The sequence below is a fragment of the Nicotiana tabacum genome, chromosome 1 (genome assembly GCF_000715075.1).
Source record: "Nicotiana tabacum cultivar K326 chromosome 1, ASM71507v2, whole genome shotgun sequence".
Taxonomy (NCBI): domain Eukaryota; kingdom Viridiplantae; phylum Streptophyta; class Magnoliopsida; order Solanales; family Solanaceae; genus Nicotiana; species Nicotiana tabacum.
Window position 1 is genome coordinate 37,397,137 of NC_134080.1, and position 16,838 is coordinate 37,413,974.

Genomic DNA, 16,838 nt, shown 5'->3' on the forward strand with positions numbered 1-16,838 from the left:
CCTTCGGGGCGGGGCGCGCAAAAAGGAGGTGTGACAACTCCAACACGCGAAAAGTTTCAGTATAATATACTGGAGATTGGAGCATTCCAGTATATTATACTGGAGTATTTTTTTATATTTTGAACAATATTTTTGTTCAAATTTATTTTTACATAAAAAATAATTAAACTTTGATTACTTTTGAAACTGTTACAACTTTTGATCGAGCCTTCTAAATATCACTATTTTTTAATTTCTCCCTATTTTAGATCCTGTTAAGAGCCCACATATCGGCGAGATCTCTGCCTCTAGCTCTCCAACTCCATTGGACGGCCAGAGAAGGCGTTTGGCATCTTTGCTCGGTATAATCTTTGTCCTATTTACTGATGCCTTGTTTAATCTTCTTTTTGGGGGTAGAATTCGTAGAGATGAGCCCTAATTTTTGTTCTGCAGACAGAACGAGCTAAGCGTAACTCGAGAAAAAAGTTAGGTGAAAAAATGGCAGCTTCAATTTGGACCCTACAACTTCATACAGTCTCAGTTCCGGTACCCACTCCACCTCACATTTATTCTCTTTCTAGTTAATAAATATCTTTATCATTTTCTAATATGAATTAATTTACATTCCTTTTATTCCAAAAGCTTCGGATTCCACCTAAGGCAGTTGACTTCAGAACCGATGATTTGTTCAATTATGCGTTCCGAAGGTGTACAAGGAAGAGGACTTTCAAAAATATTGACGTAGTTGCCTCGGGGGATTCGTTTACCAATGGTGACGGCAAGAATGCTAAGAATCTTTCAGACCAAGTTATGGTTGTCAAGTCCGAGAAACGAAGTTTGCCTATTCTACTACAAGACATTGTTACCAAATTACAAGAGAGCGTCAAATCTCTCCCTCCCCCTACTCTCCTGGTAATTCCGCTTAAGATGTCTTTTTTACGTGTAATATATGAATTTCTGATGATATTTCTTTTTGGAAATTAATCAGGGAAAATTATCTTAGGATAGACCTGGAACTTGTGGAGTGCCCCAATATTCATATCCTTCAAAGTGCTGAACTTTTCATATCGACATTGCTTCACAATTGAGTTTTTCTGTTATGACTTAGACCATTTGTTTGGATGGACACCACATCCACTTTGTTCCTTGCGATCTTATGGCATGTGATAATGATGCTTTGTTTCCTGTTCTTTGTCGAGTTATCAACTCTTTTATCGTTCATCTCTTACTGTGATGGAGCACTTTCTCCTTCCATGTGGGCTCACCCCTTTCTATAATTATGATTTGATGTTTAGTTCCCGTGCAATTTTTTTGTTGGTAAATTCACTATTTAAAGCAGCTTAGGCCTTGTATTCAATTTAATTTAGTCTTCATTTTGGCATTTTTCCTTTAACACATGTTTTAATAGCAGGTGAAGAAACATTCTGGTGTTAGTTTAGCAATTGGATTATCTACCGTGGTCATCTTGCTGGTTATTATGGTGAGGAGTTATGTTGCAAGAAGGTCACGACCCAAACGCCCTGGTTCTGTAGCTGATCTTGTCAGGCGTGGTCAGTTAAGATCTGATAGAAGAGGCATGTATGGATCATTAACCTTTTGGAGTGTTGTTTGTCTATGATGTTTTTCTTCTGCTGTTAGCTTCATCTCTTTTTAGGATGTAGATTTTAGTCCTATGATCATATGCTGCTGCGATGATGTGCTTGCATATTTTTTAAGTGTTGTAATGCGTGTTTTTCATCATTGATTTGTCTTAAAATTCAGATCAAATCCTCTCAAATATGACGATCCATTCAATAATCCATTAGTGAAAATCAGCAAAAACAATTCAAGTGTAGAGATGTGTGGGAAAGTTTACCGTTTGGCACCAGTAACTCTTACCAAGGAGCAACAAGCTGTCCATCAGAAACGGAGGTCACGTGCATATCAGTGGAAGAGACCAACATTGTTTCTTAAAGAAGGTGATTCAGTGCCTCCTGATGTGGATCCTGATTCTATCAGGTGGATTCCTGCAAATCATCCTTTTGCAACTACTGCAAGTGAAATTGATGAGGATCTGGCACAAACTAATGTTTACCAGAAGCATGGTGTTCCATTCCGTATTCAGGCAGAACATGAAGCTCTGCAGAGAAAGCTTGAAGCACTTCAAAGTGTAAGCAATCATAGCCCCTAATATTAGCTTACAGATGTGGTAAAGAAAAGAAAATATCACTTAGACTTGGTTTCACAAGCATGTTGGATGCATTTTCATAATCAGCATCTGCCATTATGTTATTCTATTATCACTTGTCCAGTTGCAGTATCGATACCCAACCCTAATGGTTTGTACCTTCATGGAAATGTAGTTTGATTTGTAGATAAACTGCAAGATTCTACATGTTTCTTGCTTTAAAACTCTTACTGGAAGTTAAATAATGAAGTGACTTCTTTTTCTTTTTCCTTTGAAGTAATAAACTGCTTTCTGGCCAATGAAATAATGGACATGTTGATGCTATGTTCTAAGCTTGTAGTAGGAAGGGAAAGGAATAGACAGGACAGGACTGCCAACCTCAATCTGCTGTAGATTAAAAAGATGTAAGTTGAAGACTTGCATGCACATTTAGAATTGCCCAAAAATATTGTAGGTATAGGGTCCAGGGACGGGGAGCCTTGGCACAACGGTAAAAGTTGCCTCCGTGTGACTAGGTCACAGGTTCAAGCCGCGTAAACTGTCTCTTGCATATTCCCGGACCCCACGCATAGCAAGAGCTTAGTGCATGGAGCTGCCCTTTATTGTAGATATACATAGACAGAACTGCCAAGCTTTTGTAGATGGAAAGAGATGTAAGTTGCAGACTTGCCTGCACATTTAGAGTTTCTCTAAACATTCTGGGTATACATAGTTGAAGTAGCACAATGAAACACCGCGTTGTGCTTCATCGTTTATATATATTTTGGTATGGTGACTCAACCTCGTAGTGCTTTGAGGGTTATTTGAAGCATTGGATTTTCTGTGTGTACACTACACACACATGAAATGTGAATTTTTCCATAGGTCGATATACTTGTGTGCAGCCTTAAATAGTGAGCAAAATAAAATTTTAAACCAGGAGCAGTAAAACAAATCGAAAAAAGATACTGCTCTTGGAACCCTAAATGAATTGTCTGTCAGTTCTAATTAGTATGGCAAAGTAATTCTTTGGCAATTTACTTTTAGCAATTAAAGAAAGAATGTTGCTGCAGTGTTACAAAAATGGTATAGGTAACACAAAACTAGCAAAGATTCCTGAGGAGTATGATTCTACTGTTAATACTTGCAAAAAGCTAGTAAAGCACAGTTGTAGTCCACCTTATGATACTGCATTTCTTTTACATTGGAAATCTGACAGTTGAAGAATATTATTTGCTGCTTTTCCCCTTTTTCACTTCCCTCTTTTTGGGACTGAAGAAATAAGCTATAGGAAGAACCAAAATGTTTGGGATGAGAGCAATGTCTTTCACCCCTTGTTTACAGCAGAACAAGATGCTCTATTTACAGCAGAAAGTACAGCCTCCTTTCTGGAATTCCTTTTTTTTTTCACTTGGTTCAGCTTAATACTGCTTCGCTTACCTGGCATAGCCCATTTGACCCCCTTTAGGCTTAAGAACAGGTTCCAGTTCTCTTGCTGTTGTACAATGTAGGAACAAGTGTGCTGTGTTTTCCATATCCTCACAGCACATATAGCATCGTATATGTGAAACCTTTGTTTAGTCATGTTGTGTCAAGTGTGCATCATGCAAGGCTATACATCCAAAACAAGAAACTTGGTGCTGGTATCTTATCTTTCCAAACTGATAGCCACAAGGTGTCCTGCTGTCTATATCTTGGCCTTCTTCACTAATTATTCCCTGTGCTGTTTCCTCTCCAAACGATTTTATGTATCTTGCTTCTCGCCTTCCCTTTCCACTTTTTCCAGCATTCCTATCAGTGCAGTCAAAATTGTCTAGTTCCCAATCCTGACACTGTTCTGAAGTTCAGATTCCAACTCCTATATTCCTGCATTGTGCAACAGTTTCGCCTTCTTGTTAGGAAACGGGTCCTTTAGAGGTCCATGTCCCGACCATGCATCATCCCAAAATCTCAGTCTCTTCCTATCCCCAAATTAAATACCAGACAGTATATCCTGTCTGGGATTTAATATATCCTTCTATCTTATCCATCAATTCTTGACGGCATGTATTCATTATTTGAATGTGTATGCATGAATCATGCTGGATGTCACTTGCAGTTTGAATAATTTAAAGTTTCATTTTCTTCCCGTAATTAGTAAATGCATGAAAGCCCTTTGATGTCATTGTTACAGGAGCAAAAACTTGGTAAACTAGTCATAGATCCTGGTGCTGCAAAAGATTTTGAGAGGCCATTCAAAACGCGTCTAAAGTCAGAGGAGCAGGCTGAGCAAGGCCCAAATAACCGGCAAATTGGCTCCAAATTTTCTGAATCAGAGAGTGGTCGTGATTCCTTTGTCAACAAACGTAGTTCTGAAGAAATGGAGAAACCTTAGATGGTTTGAATACCGTTTTGTAAATTCTGGCAGAAATAGGGTAAGAGCTACGGTTTGAAGTGAAGACCTGATAGTTATGTTTTGAGTCCTGACAATTACTGGGTTCCAAGAGCTTCAAGAATCAGAAATGAGACTGTAAATAGAAGTTTTGTTCTCTGCAGCCAAGCGTCTACCAAATGTTTTATCTTCTATGGTAGACTTCTATGTTGTAACATTTGCCTACTCCCATCGACTCAGGTTTGAAATATTTTCTGAACCAATGGCATGATTTCCCTTTGAAATTGCTGCATATTAAAAGGTTTTCAACTCATATATATTCTCCCTTGGATGTGGAGTTGCATCTGACGACCTCTCTGTGATGGTAGTGTGTAATTCTCAGTTGAACTGTTAACCAAGTTGCTAATCAGAAAAACGGGTACTTTTCGCTCGCACTTGATATTTTGAAGAGATATAAATGGTCAGATTTGATACAAATATTACGAACGAAATTCGTAATTTCTGAGAATCATATTCCTTAGCTTCCTTCTGGAGTGATTGCAAAAGTAATCCCAAGCTTAAACTGAAAAGACTTGAAGTAATTTTACATGAGAAAAAATATTTCCGGTCGGCTAGTTACAACTTACAACTCCAAAGTACTTGTACTTTTTCTCAACTTCAACTTCAAATGCTCTATTTTCGTTCCAATTTTAACCAAATAGCACCTTCTCTTTTTCAATTAAATTTTCTATATTTTCTTATTTATAGAAATTACTATTATTTACTTTCCTAGAAAAAAGAATTTGGTACGATAGAAAAATATTTTTTGAAGGCAGAATACATAACTGGACCCTTAAATTTGGCCGTTTTTGTCACTTGGACACTTAAACATAGAGTTGTTCCTATCAGGCCCTTCAACTAAACTACATATATGCCAATTAGTCACTTTATAGACCATTTGGGAAAAACTTTTATAAAAATTAAACATGTGTATTATAGTTACCTCTAACACCTTAAAATATTCCACCTTATAGAATTAACCCCCAAAACCAATTGAAACTTATTTTCAGAAAATGAAAAATTTGACCGTCGGCTCTAGCGACTTAGTGCCCAAAAAGCTCATTGACAATTTCTTCCCTTCAGCTTCATCTCACTTCTTTTTGTTTCGATTTCACTGAAATATCACGCTATTCTCTCTATTCCTCGTCTAAGTTGGTGCTTTTCATGTCGATTCTTGAACATAGTGACCTATTGGACTTACATGTGTTAAATGTTGTTAATGAGGCTGTAGTTGTGGACTCACATGGGGGCAAGCTGATGTTACAGAAGAGGTGCAGGTTGGTGTAGCTGATTTGTCTGATCTAGAAGGTCTTGAAGATAAACTAGACAGTAGCGATAGTGACTCAGAGTTGGATGTTATTGTTGTTAATGTCAAAATGCAACTTCTATATATCAACCACTTGTGTGTTTTAGTTTGTAAAGTTTTATTCCAGTAGCTTACAAGTGTCGTGTAAAGAGAAGAAGCATGCCAAATGAGAATAGTCAAATCCATGTACACTAAACTTTCTTTTAAAAAAAAAATTAAGAGGAAAAATGATGGGTGCACGGGAAGAAGAAGAGAAATAGGATGTAGTGTAAAAGTTAGCTTTAATTGGAATAATATATTAGAATATAATAATAATCAACATCCTTTTTCTCATGTTCATGCGTCCTTCTCCACACACTCAATCATGTTACTACAAAGTGTCTAAATGGTACATATGTGATTTAGTTGAAGGGCATGATAGGAACAACTCTATATTTAGGTGTCCAAGTGACAAAAAAGGTCAAATTTAAGGGTGCAGTTATGTATTCTGTCTTTTTTGAAAGATAAGTCATTTTTTGTTGAATATTTCAAGGAGCACATTTTGAAAGGTGACCTCCCTCGCTTTTGGGTAGAAGTAAATTTACTTAACTATCTCGGCTAGCGGAAATACAAAAATAGAGTATTAATACCTTATTTGATAGTAGTATTTTTTAACTGTATGATTTAGTTATACACCTTATTAAATACTATTTTTATACATAGTAAACTATAGCATTAGCAGTACCATATTTTTTAACACATGAATAAGCATGTATAAAGATAGAACTGTCCTTTCGGAATCTTTTCCAAATACAAAGCTAAAGAATATAGAGGGTATTTTTGTAAACAAATATTTCTTTTTTAAATTATACAATGCATATCGAACCAAATTATTGATAAGAAGTAATCCCACTATAATTAATTTCAGCATTACTAATCTCAATATTATTAATACACAGAGGCGGATCTAAAATTCGAAGATTGCGGGTGCCACTATTTTATGCATATAGGAAAGATTGGTCGATTCAGCTAGTCTTTGGTTAATTCGAATTAGATTTTTCACTCACAAAACAAATTTAAATATATTCTAAAATTTTTGCAAACGAATTTTTTTTTATGAAAGAGCGTCTCCAACTAAAAAAAATTCTCAAAAAGTAGCTTAATTACTATATATTTTTAGTTTGACTAAATTAATTTACCTTTATTATTCGTGGGTTAATATTTCCATCTTAATTGTCGTGTTATTAAATAATTATTTTCAAAGCAAAACCTTTAACGTTTAATCTATGATAATAAACTCAAAACAAATATTGATCAAGCTAGTTTAAATTTTTTAAAACCCAAAGAAGATAGTGTTCAAATTATACCCCAATATAGAAACAAATTTTGTATCATTAAAAAGATAGAATTTATATGCTAAATAAAATCAATTTAAGTTACCTAACAAAAAAGGAAGCTCATGAAGTAAAGCATAATAATAGATACAGAGGACTGTATAAGGAAGTTTAAAAAACGAAGAAGAGAGATTAGCATATAATAAAAGGAAGAGAACGAAGGAAAAAGAAAAAAGAACAGGTGGGGGCCCCAGAGATAAACTAAGAATACAAAAATCTTAATAAGTAGAGTAAAAGGAAAAACCAAAGAAGCATGCTCCATCAAGACTCGAACTCGCATCCGCGAGGTCAGGTCACCAAGGACTTAGGACTGGACACCTAACCAGTGGCACCCGAGTGCCATTCTATCAATATATTCCTTTTCTCACAACTATCTTTTATACATTCTAAAAAATTTATCGAAGCAGGTAGATCCGCCCCTATCTCAGTCGCAAATAAATTATAATGAAACAAAATGTCAAAAAATTTGCAACCACAAGGCTAATAAGAGATTCTAGAGAAAGAAGAGTGGCCCCAGTAAAAAGGGAACAAGTAAAGTATGGGAGCAGATTTTGCTTACTGCATGTCCCAATTGGTATAGAGCATGGCTGCAACGAACCTGTCCGCTTCTATAACAGTCCGGCCACCGGAGTTCACCCAAAACCGCCATATTAAACCCGTCGTTTATCTTCCTACTAAAAGAATACCCATTTCTATTTGTTGCGCTACCAGCAGCAGCTCACCGGAAGCTGCCTCCTCCTCATCAACTACCACAAAACCTGAAATTGAGCTTGAGTTCGTCGGGGTAAGTGCGAGAGGGTTCTCAATATTTTTCTAATTGTTTTTAATTAGTTCTTTGTTTTGTAATTGATATCTGCTGGTGTTTTAATTATGGAGTAACTAATATGCAGCCAAAACCAGATGAAAATGGGAATTTTCCAATGGATAAAGCAAAAGCAGTGAGTGGTGAAAAGCTCCTGAGGAACATTATGTCGGAGAATAATATCGAGTTGTATGCTGCTTATGTGAGTAATATACTTAATTGGCTTAATTACCACTTATTATTTTTTTGTATTTTCGTAATTAACATCAAAATGACCAATCAGGACTATCAGTTCGAGGGAAAAAAAGAAAAGAAATGTCGTGTAAAGTATTTAGTGAGAGTTTACATGTGGGCAGTAAAGAGGATTGAAAATCTATTTAATTTGTTACAAGCTTTGTTCTTGTTTAGACAGGATTCAAACAACAATCGATTACCAATCGTCATCGTTAAAACTGTTTATAAGAATGTGATGATGCTTTGGCAATATCATTGAAGATCATATTGCATAAGTAGGCGCTACACAATAATGTTGCAGCAACGATATCTGCACTGCTGGAAATCATTTGTGGGATGAAATTTGAGCATATAGAAAATTAAATGCAGTGAAATTTCAAGTGAATCAAAGACTGCAGCTTTTTCAGTACTCTGTCTAGACGTTTTATTGTTGCACCTCATTTTGATCTTGAACATGATATCTACTTTTTGGCAGGGAAAGGTGATGAATTGTGGAGGCGGTGGAAGCTGTGGTACTTGTATTGTGGAGGTATAAGTCTATGGTTCTCCACATTTTTGTTAGTAATGGGTCTTAATTAGCAGTCTAGGAATTTTTCTGTGTATGACATTCATATGTATATGGAAATTAATTAAGGCGTCTAAATATCCAAACAAGATTGTTTGCTGGTTATATTGTAGTTGAAACGTACCGCTCATTTTTGCTCTTACATTATAGATGAATGGTGCATTAGTTTATAGTGCTACACATTTTAATTACATTTTGGACAAAAGTTGGTCTTTTCATTTGCATATCTGAATTAGCAGATTGATAGTTTGCTGCTGAACCATTGGTAGTGAGCTTTACGTTACCTAATTGTGACAATACCTTTTGCTTCTTTTATGAGCTATTGCTGGAAAGCTTCTTAATTTTGAAGATATTGTCTATATCACTTCCCAAATCTCCCTGTGATGCAGATCATAGATGGAAAGGATCTACTGAATGAGAGAACAAATACAGAACTCCGATACCTAAAGAAGGTATTGGGCTCTACATGCCTCTCTTATATGCTTTCAGCTTCTCTTCTATCACATTCTTTTCACATTATTAAGCACATTAAACTTTTCTTCCCAAATGTTGAATCACTCGATTTTGAACGATCAAGTCTTTAAGGCTGTTTCAGAGAGTTCCATTTTTTTCTTTTTTTTGGGACCAACTCGTTTCAGGTCGAGTAGACTTTTTTTTTATCTTATGAAGATGGTTATGATGGTACTTATCTTTCTTAATCTTCACAAAGACTGGCTCATTCAGTTTTCATAACTGTGCAGAAACCCGAGTCATGGAGATTGGCTTGCCAAACTATAGTTGGAAATAAGGAAAACTCTGGAAAGGTATCACAATTATATTATGAACTTGTTTAGCCGCATTCCTCGAATTTCAATGTTTTCAAAATCATTCAACGTAAATTTTTACGTATTCCAGATAATTATGAATTCTTTTATAGAATAAAACTTAATACCTCTTCGCTGCAAGAAAATTCAAGTCAGACGTTATTATCACCTCAAGGTCCTAAACATGTGGGTAAACAACTAAAAATGAACAACTGTGACTGTCTGCACTTGTAGCGCTCTCTCATACAGTAGTATTTCGATGATATGTACAGGTAGTGGTGCAGAGGTTGCCTCAATGGAAGAAGTGACCGCATATGTGTATATTGAACAGGTAATTCAGCAAGAAATAGAAGAATATACATGTACTACTTTGAACAGAGGATAAATCACTTAAAACTAGAATGCTTCAGTAGCTAGAGAAATATGTATTTTATTCATTCACTAATTGACAGCAAGTTTTTTCCTGCTCCGGCATTTTGCACTAGAAAGGATGTTTTCAAATTATAAGGGTTGAACTCAGCAACAGGCCGCTGCAAAACATTCTTGGTTTACTTAGCTGTTTCCATCTCTAGAATGACACTGCTTTTCTCCTCCACTAGTATTATATTCTTTAAATAAGAACGTTGTCTTCTTCAAAAATTGGTAAAAAGTCTATTAGAATTTGAGACGAGTGTTTCTCTCATTTACAATGCCAGTCATTCATTCGTTTAAGTTTGTGTTTCAACACACCTCACATTCTTTACGTTATGTATTTCTTGTTTCCTCTTTACTTATTCTGACATCATATCGAGCCTTTAAAATGTGGAATAGAAATATGTATTCTTATTGTGCTGATTTTGGTGACGATCTATTCTCCACACCTTTATGCAACCACAGTCATTGTTACAATTAGTCGAGGTTAAGTTCTCTTGCTGGAACTGAACTGATCCTGAGGTCCTGTGATTGCTCTACATTAAGCTGCTTGTTTGGTTTATGCTAGTGACATAATAGACGTACATATCAAGGGGGAAAACTACATAGGAAGGAGTGTCATGTTTGAGAGGAAACTATTCAAAGATGACAGAAGCAATAAAAACAGATTGAAAGTAGGAAAAAATGGAAAAGAAAAATAACGAATTTGAGAATAGAAGTTTAATTCATTGCCTTACCATGTTATCACTATGCCATGACCATACTCGTCCCGCCAAATAGAGATGCAATAACATGTAGTGGATCTTCTATCAAATTTGGATCCAACCCAATTGTTAGTGAAATTACAAGTAATTACAGTTGAAAAATAAGATGAAGAAAAATAAATAAATATTCTTCAAGCGCGGATATCTCGTTTTTTTTAAGGAAATTCAAGCCAACTGCGGTAGCATCTTCGCCGGTCCAGTAGTAATATTCTTGACTTGTCCCTTCCAAAATACAATAGCCCGACAATGCCGTATGACTCGAACGAACTCTGGACAAGTTGTTGAGTCCAAAGCTCCACCAAAATGAACATCTTCCTTCAACAAAATAATATTCTCTTATAGAGAATAAGTCGGAGACTTAGATTTTCTCCTTTCTCCTCTCTTTTCACTAAACCAAGTTCACTTTTTTCATACACACTACCATATTTTTTTATCTACAACACAAGGAAGAAACACCATAATTTATAGGTGTAGAATCTCTTCCTTGAAATAAATAATAATAAGATAGTGGGATAATAAAATAGTAGAACATGGGTTTGGTGGTTACAAAATTTAATCTTTATTGAGTAATTAGTGCTAGATCATGACATTAGTGGTTTCAAGAGTTACACCAAAATAATGATCACTTTCTTGTCAATTTATAATCACTATCTCACAAGAAATAATATACTTTAATATTATATTTTTAATATTAAAATGCACTAATACCAACATTACCCAATAGGCACCTGCAAAACGCTCGATACATGTATGCCATGATTGCAAAACAATATGGCAAGTTCATGAGTTCCTTTCAAGTACGTAACACTAGATGTTATCCAACATTGCCCAGTTTTGACGATAGTTGTGAACATAATTGACTGATAATGTTGATTGCATATGCAACATCTTGATAAGTAATCCCTACCAGAACACCTATTACCCCCTCACCCCCACCCCCACGCCCACCCCACCCCAAACAATCCAATCACCACTGGCCCTCTACAATCCAAAAACAACCTTTCCAGTAAACAATTTTCTAATAACCCCACTATTATTACTATACCACCTGAAATAAATATCCTAGTAAATATCCCTACTGAAACAAATGTTTCACCAAAATTTTATCCAAAAAAGTACACACAGGCCCACAGGTTATTAATGAAGAAACAACTTCAAATATATCCGACCCGGATATATCTACCCAAATAATTAAACCCTCGATATTAACTACTATCCTACCTAGGGGTGTTCATTGTTCGGTTTGGATCGGTTTTTCCCTAAAAAGAAACCAAACTAAGTAAGTCGGTTTTTCAAATATTAGAACCAAACTAAACCAATTAAGTCGGTTTATGTCGGTTTTCCGGGTTTTTCGGTTATTTGTTGGGTTTTTCGGTTATTTGTTGGTTTTTTCGATTATTTGTCGGTTTTTTCTTAAATACAAGGCATACACTACCAAACACATATTCCGGCGACCACATTTTCAACGTAACACTATCAAATCAATTGCCCTTTGAGAAATCTATTAATTACTAAAATATATTGATGATAATTGAATGAAATAGTGATGAATAATTTAAGGACTCGATTAAAAATATATTTTTTTTAACATGAAATGGATTCTTACACTTAACAAAAGAAAACTACCAATCAAACTAGAATATAAAGGTAAAAACTGTACTAAAAGTGCAAACGATTAACATTCACCATAAATTTTTTAAAACTTTGTATAAAAATATACATATATATAGGTGTAATAATAAATTTGAAATAGTTACTCATATAGTCGGTTTGGTTCGGTTTTTTCGGTTATTTTTTAATTAAAACCAAAACTAAACCAAATTTGATCGGTTTTTAAATTCAAAACCAAAACCATACCAAACCAAAAGGTATCGATTTTTTTGTCGGTTTGGTTTGGTTTTCGATTTGGTTCGATTTTTCGGGTTTTTATGAACACCCCTAATCCTACCCCTACTAGGGTATCAATGGTCACCACCATCAGTGCATTAAATGCACAATAGGTGCCTACAACTCCAAATCTACCTCTGTCCGATTTGGATTCAGAGCACTCAAACGTCGACCTGTCAAATCCCGTCAACACCTATCAAAATGATGACCCCCTACCACTGCCTATACTCAGACCCTCATCCCACCTCCACTATATCAACACCACATCAAACCACCTCAATCCACAACCCAAACCAGAAATCTCTCAAACACTTAACCAGAAAAATGACTCGATCACCTCTGAGAAACAACGCAAGACGGAGCTGCAGGGAACCCAATAGGAGAAGTTTAGGGAACGATGCTCGTTACCAATAGGCCCCCTTCCCAACTCATTCCTCCCTCCTACAGACACTCAAATCCACTCTATCATTCAAACTTTTTACCTTTAAGCCCCATTTGTTCCGATGGGATACAACTACCCTTGAGCCGATACTACAATCCTTACCAGTTTCCACTGGCCTACGAAAACAATCTCCACTTACACCACCAGCAATACTACAGCCAAACACTTCAAGCACCACTACCACAACCACTGGAGGAAGCCTCACCTCAAAACCTCCAATGACACTTGAACTACGACTTCATGATACAACAAGTAACACTGTTAATGGAGAACACGACCATCCTATCCCACTATGTATCCCAAGGGCTGCATTCCAACATGAGGATGCAACATACACACCAACTACTGCAAGTCCAAGAAATTATTGCCCCGAAACTCAACAACCAGATTTTGGACATGCAAGCAGCGACGACCACCCAACAGGCAACAAATCCACCTCCGCAATGGAATACACCCCCATCACCCAACTCATAGAGATCATCACCAACTATGGCTCCCCCAGCACTTCGCTAGAACCACAGATGGAAAAACAAGTTGTACAACTCTTACCATAGTTTCTCCTACAGGAGTTACAACATTTAGAAACACCACCACCACCAGCGGGGACAGTGAATATAGGCCCCTTTCAGGTAAGCATCCTCGACCAATGAAATGGAAAAGTGTCCGGGAGATTAGGGTTCAAACTCAAAAAGAAAATTTTTTATTGTGATTTCTTCCCATCTATCTAAGTTTTGATAGGTAGAATTACTTCGGTACCTTTGCTGGCGGAGGCTCGCAAGGTTTCAACTATGAGGGAGAAAGCACAGCCACTAGAAGACCAACTAACATCAGTTGTCTCTTGCTCTAAACCCCACGAGGGATCATCGAGAGAGATCAACACAAAATATGGAATTGTAAGGGAGCCAATTGAGAAGATTTTCGGAGGAACCTCAAAGCAGTCCTCTCATGGAACAACCCCACTATTATCTGTCTCACAGAGACTAAAATGAAGGAGCCAACCCACGAGGCACTAATGATGGAGTTAGGGTTCGCAAACATGCTACGTGTAGATGCTATTGGCTATTCAGGTGAAATGATTATGCTATTGGCTATTCAGGTGAAATAATTATGCTATTGAGGGAACATGAAATTTCTCAGGTGGAACGCATTGTTGTCACCAATCAGAAGATATATGCAAATGTCCAGGTAAGTCCATCTAGCCAACCGTGAAATTTTTTCAATGGTTTATGCTAGTACTAGGTTTAATAATAGGAAAATATTGTGGGACAATTTAAAGCAGCTTTCTGCGTCCCATGCACAACCTTGGATCCTTTATGGGGACTTTAATGAAATTACTTCTGCTGCTGATAAATTCGGTGGAATCCCTATAATAATCATGCCAATGTACTACTAACGTGCCTCCAAAATATCAACATGGTTGGTCTGGTCTTTACGGGATCCAAATTCACATGGTCAAATAAAATGAGTATTAGAAGCAACTTAATTATGAAAATACTAGATCGCTTCTATGCAAACCCATCATGGCTTAGTCTACACCCCGACTCCACAATCATGCACCTCCCTCGAACCCATTCGGGCCATTGTTCACTTTTGTTATCCCTTTAAAAAACAACCAGTCTTAACAATTTATTTAGGTTGGAAACTATGTGGTTTAGCCACCCGGATTTTAACAACATTGTTAGCCACCATTGGCACCATTTTTATCCATATATCATAACACTCTAAAAAAATTTGCAACCCACGTCAAGAAATGGAACAAGTCTACTTTTGGCAATATATTCCACACACAAAAGTCCTACTAGCAAGACTAGCAGGTCTTCAAAAAATGGACAATTCCACCAAATCATTCTTTCACCAAAACCTAGAAAATAACCTTTGTGCCCAATATAATTTAGTCCCGAAGAATGAAGAAGATCTTTGGAACTTAAAATCTGGAGTGCAATGGCTAAATGAGGGCGACGCAAATACTAAGTTCTTCCGTACTTCTACTATCCAACGGAGGAAACGTAATAGGATACTAGGCTTAAATGATTATGTAGGTAACTAGACCTACGATTACAAAGAAATCTTTTCAATTATCTTAAATCGCTACAATGTTATTTACTCAACTGTGCTTACGTATAGCAACAATACAAACCATGAACGGTATAAATACGCTCTATCAGAAGAGGACAGAGTCCAACTATCCAAGCCCATCTCTGAAATACAAATAAATCGGGCAATTAAGTCCTTCAAACCTCTTAAAACCCCTAGGTCGGATGGGCTACATCCAATTTTCTTTCAAAAACACTTGAATTCTACTAGGTGCGTTAGTAATTCAAATTTGCAAAGATGCTTTTGAATCTTCAGCTATCCCAAATAAGATAAATACCACATTTATCACGCTCATCCCAAAAGTTAAGAACCCTGACACATATCTTAATATAGACCAATCAGCCTCTGCAACACTGTTTATAAAACCATAACTAAGATTATTGTTGATAGGATTCGTCCCTTACGTAAACACCTAATTAGTCCTAATAAGTGCAGTTTCCTTTCAGGCAGAAAGGTTGTTAATAACGCAATCATAATGCAAGAAGCAATCCATTCTTTCCAACGCATGTCCGGACACACGAACAACATGATGCTTAAACTAGACCCAGAAATAACTTTTGACATACTTGAATGGTCTTTCATCCGTAAATCACTACACAAGTTAGGCTTCCCTACCAACCTTATTAACATAATCATGAATTGTATCTCCTCTTCCTCTAATTCTATCATGATAAATGGCAAATTAACAAAGTTCTTTGAACCATCGAAAGGAATACGCCAAGGAGATCTCATCTCCCCCTACATCTTTATCATTTGTATGCTGTCATTATCTCACCAAATTGACTAAGCAACAATCAACAATGACTGGACACCAGTCAAGATTAGCAGATCTGGACCACCCGTCTCGCACCTACTATTTGCAGATGACCTTATATATTCTCACGTGCTTACCTACATAACGCCAACACTATTATAAATATATTTCACTTTACCTCCGCTTAGGACAAAAAATTAACTTCTCAAAATTCAAGGTATTCTTCTCCAAAAATGTTCCCATCACCACACAAGGTTATTTAACTACTGCTCTAAACATCCGCCAGTCCACTAATTTTGGTAAATACTTTGGCTTTCACCCAACAAACCACTCCCCCAAAGGCAAGGATTAATCAATTCATCATCGATAAAATAAACAACAAACTTTCAGGCTGGAAAGCAAAATCTCTCAACATGGCAAGAAGAACCACCCTCATACACTCGGTCTTGGCCACCATCCCTAATTACTTCATGCAAAACAATCTACTACTAACCTCCACTAGGAATCACATAGACCGTATCCAACAAAATTTTCTTTGGGGATCAACCCCGGGAAAAAAAAAAAGAAGAAAAGTACACCCTTCTAACTGGTAGACTGTAAACACACCAAAATCACTTGGCTGCTGGGACTTTATAAAATAATTGATAAAAATCATGCAATGCTAGCAGGATTACTATGGCGCTTCCATAGGAGTGCAAACTCCTTATGGGTTAAAATTATTCAAGAAAAAAATGTTCGACATAGACGAGCAGGGACATACTAGGTCAAGCCATCTGATTCATACATATAAAAAAATATGACCAACACCAATGCCCTCTTCCAAGCAGGACTTTCTTGGAACATAGGGGATGGAACAAATATCAACCTC

General features: G+C 36.6%; 2 protein-coding genes across 2 annotated transcripts; both read left to right on the forward strand.

The window, feature by feature from the left end:
- Positions 1–211: 211 nt before the first annotated feature.
- On the forward strand, positions 212–4,811 carry LOC107827702 (protein MULTIPLE CHLOROPLAST DIVISION SITE 1). Its single transcript, XM_016654886.2, has 6 exons — positions 212–341; positions 433–525; positions 622–891; positions 1,391–1,557; positions 1,741–2,128; positions 4,299–4,811. Exons 2-6 carry the CDS (start codon positions 478–480, stop codon positions 4,497–4,499), a joined length of 1,074 nt encoding a protein of 357 aa, XP_016510372.2. The 5' UTR covers positions 212–341; positions 433–477; the 3' UTR covers positions 4,500–4,811.
- A 2,869-nt stretch (positions 4,812–7,680) lies between these two features.
- Positions 7,681–10,233, forward strand: LOC107827704 (photosynthetic NDH subunit of subcomplex B 3, chloroplastic-like). Its single transcript, XM_016654887.2, has 6 exons — positions 7,681–7,998; positions 8,105–8,218; positions 8,726–8,779; positions 9,205–9,267; positions 9,556–9,618; positions 9,891–10,233. Exons 1-6 carry the CDS (start codon positions 7,798–7,800, stop codon positions 9,924–9,926), a joined length of 531 nt encoding a protein of 176 aa, XP_016510373.1. The 5' UTR covers positions 7,681–7,797; the 3' UTR covers positions 9,927–10,233.
- The last annotated feature ends 6,605 nt before the right edge of the window (positions 10,234–16,838 follow it).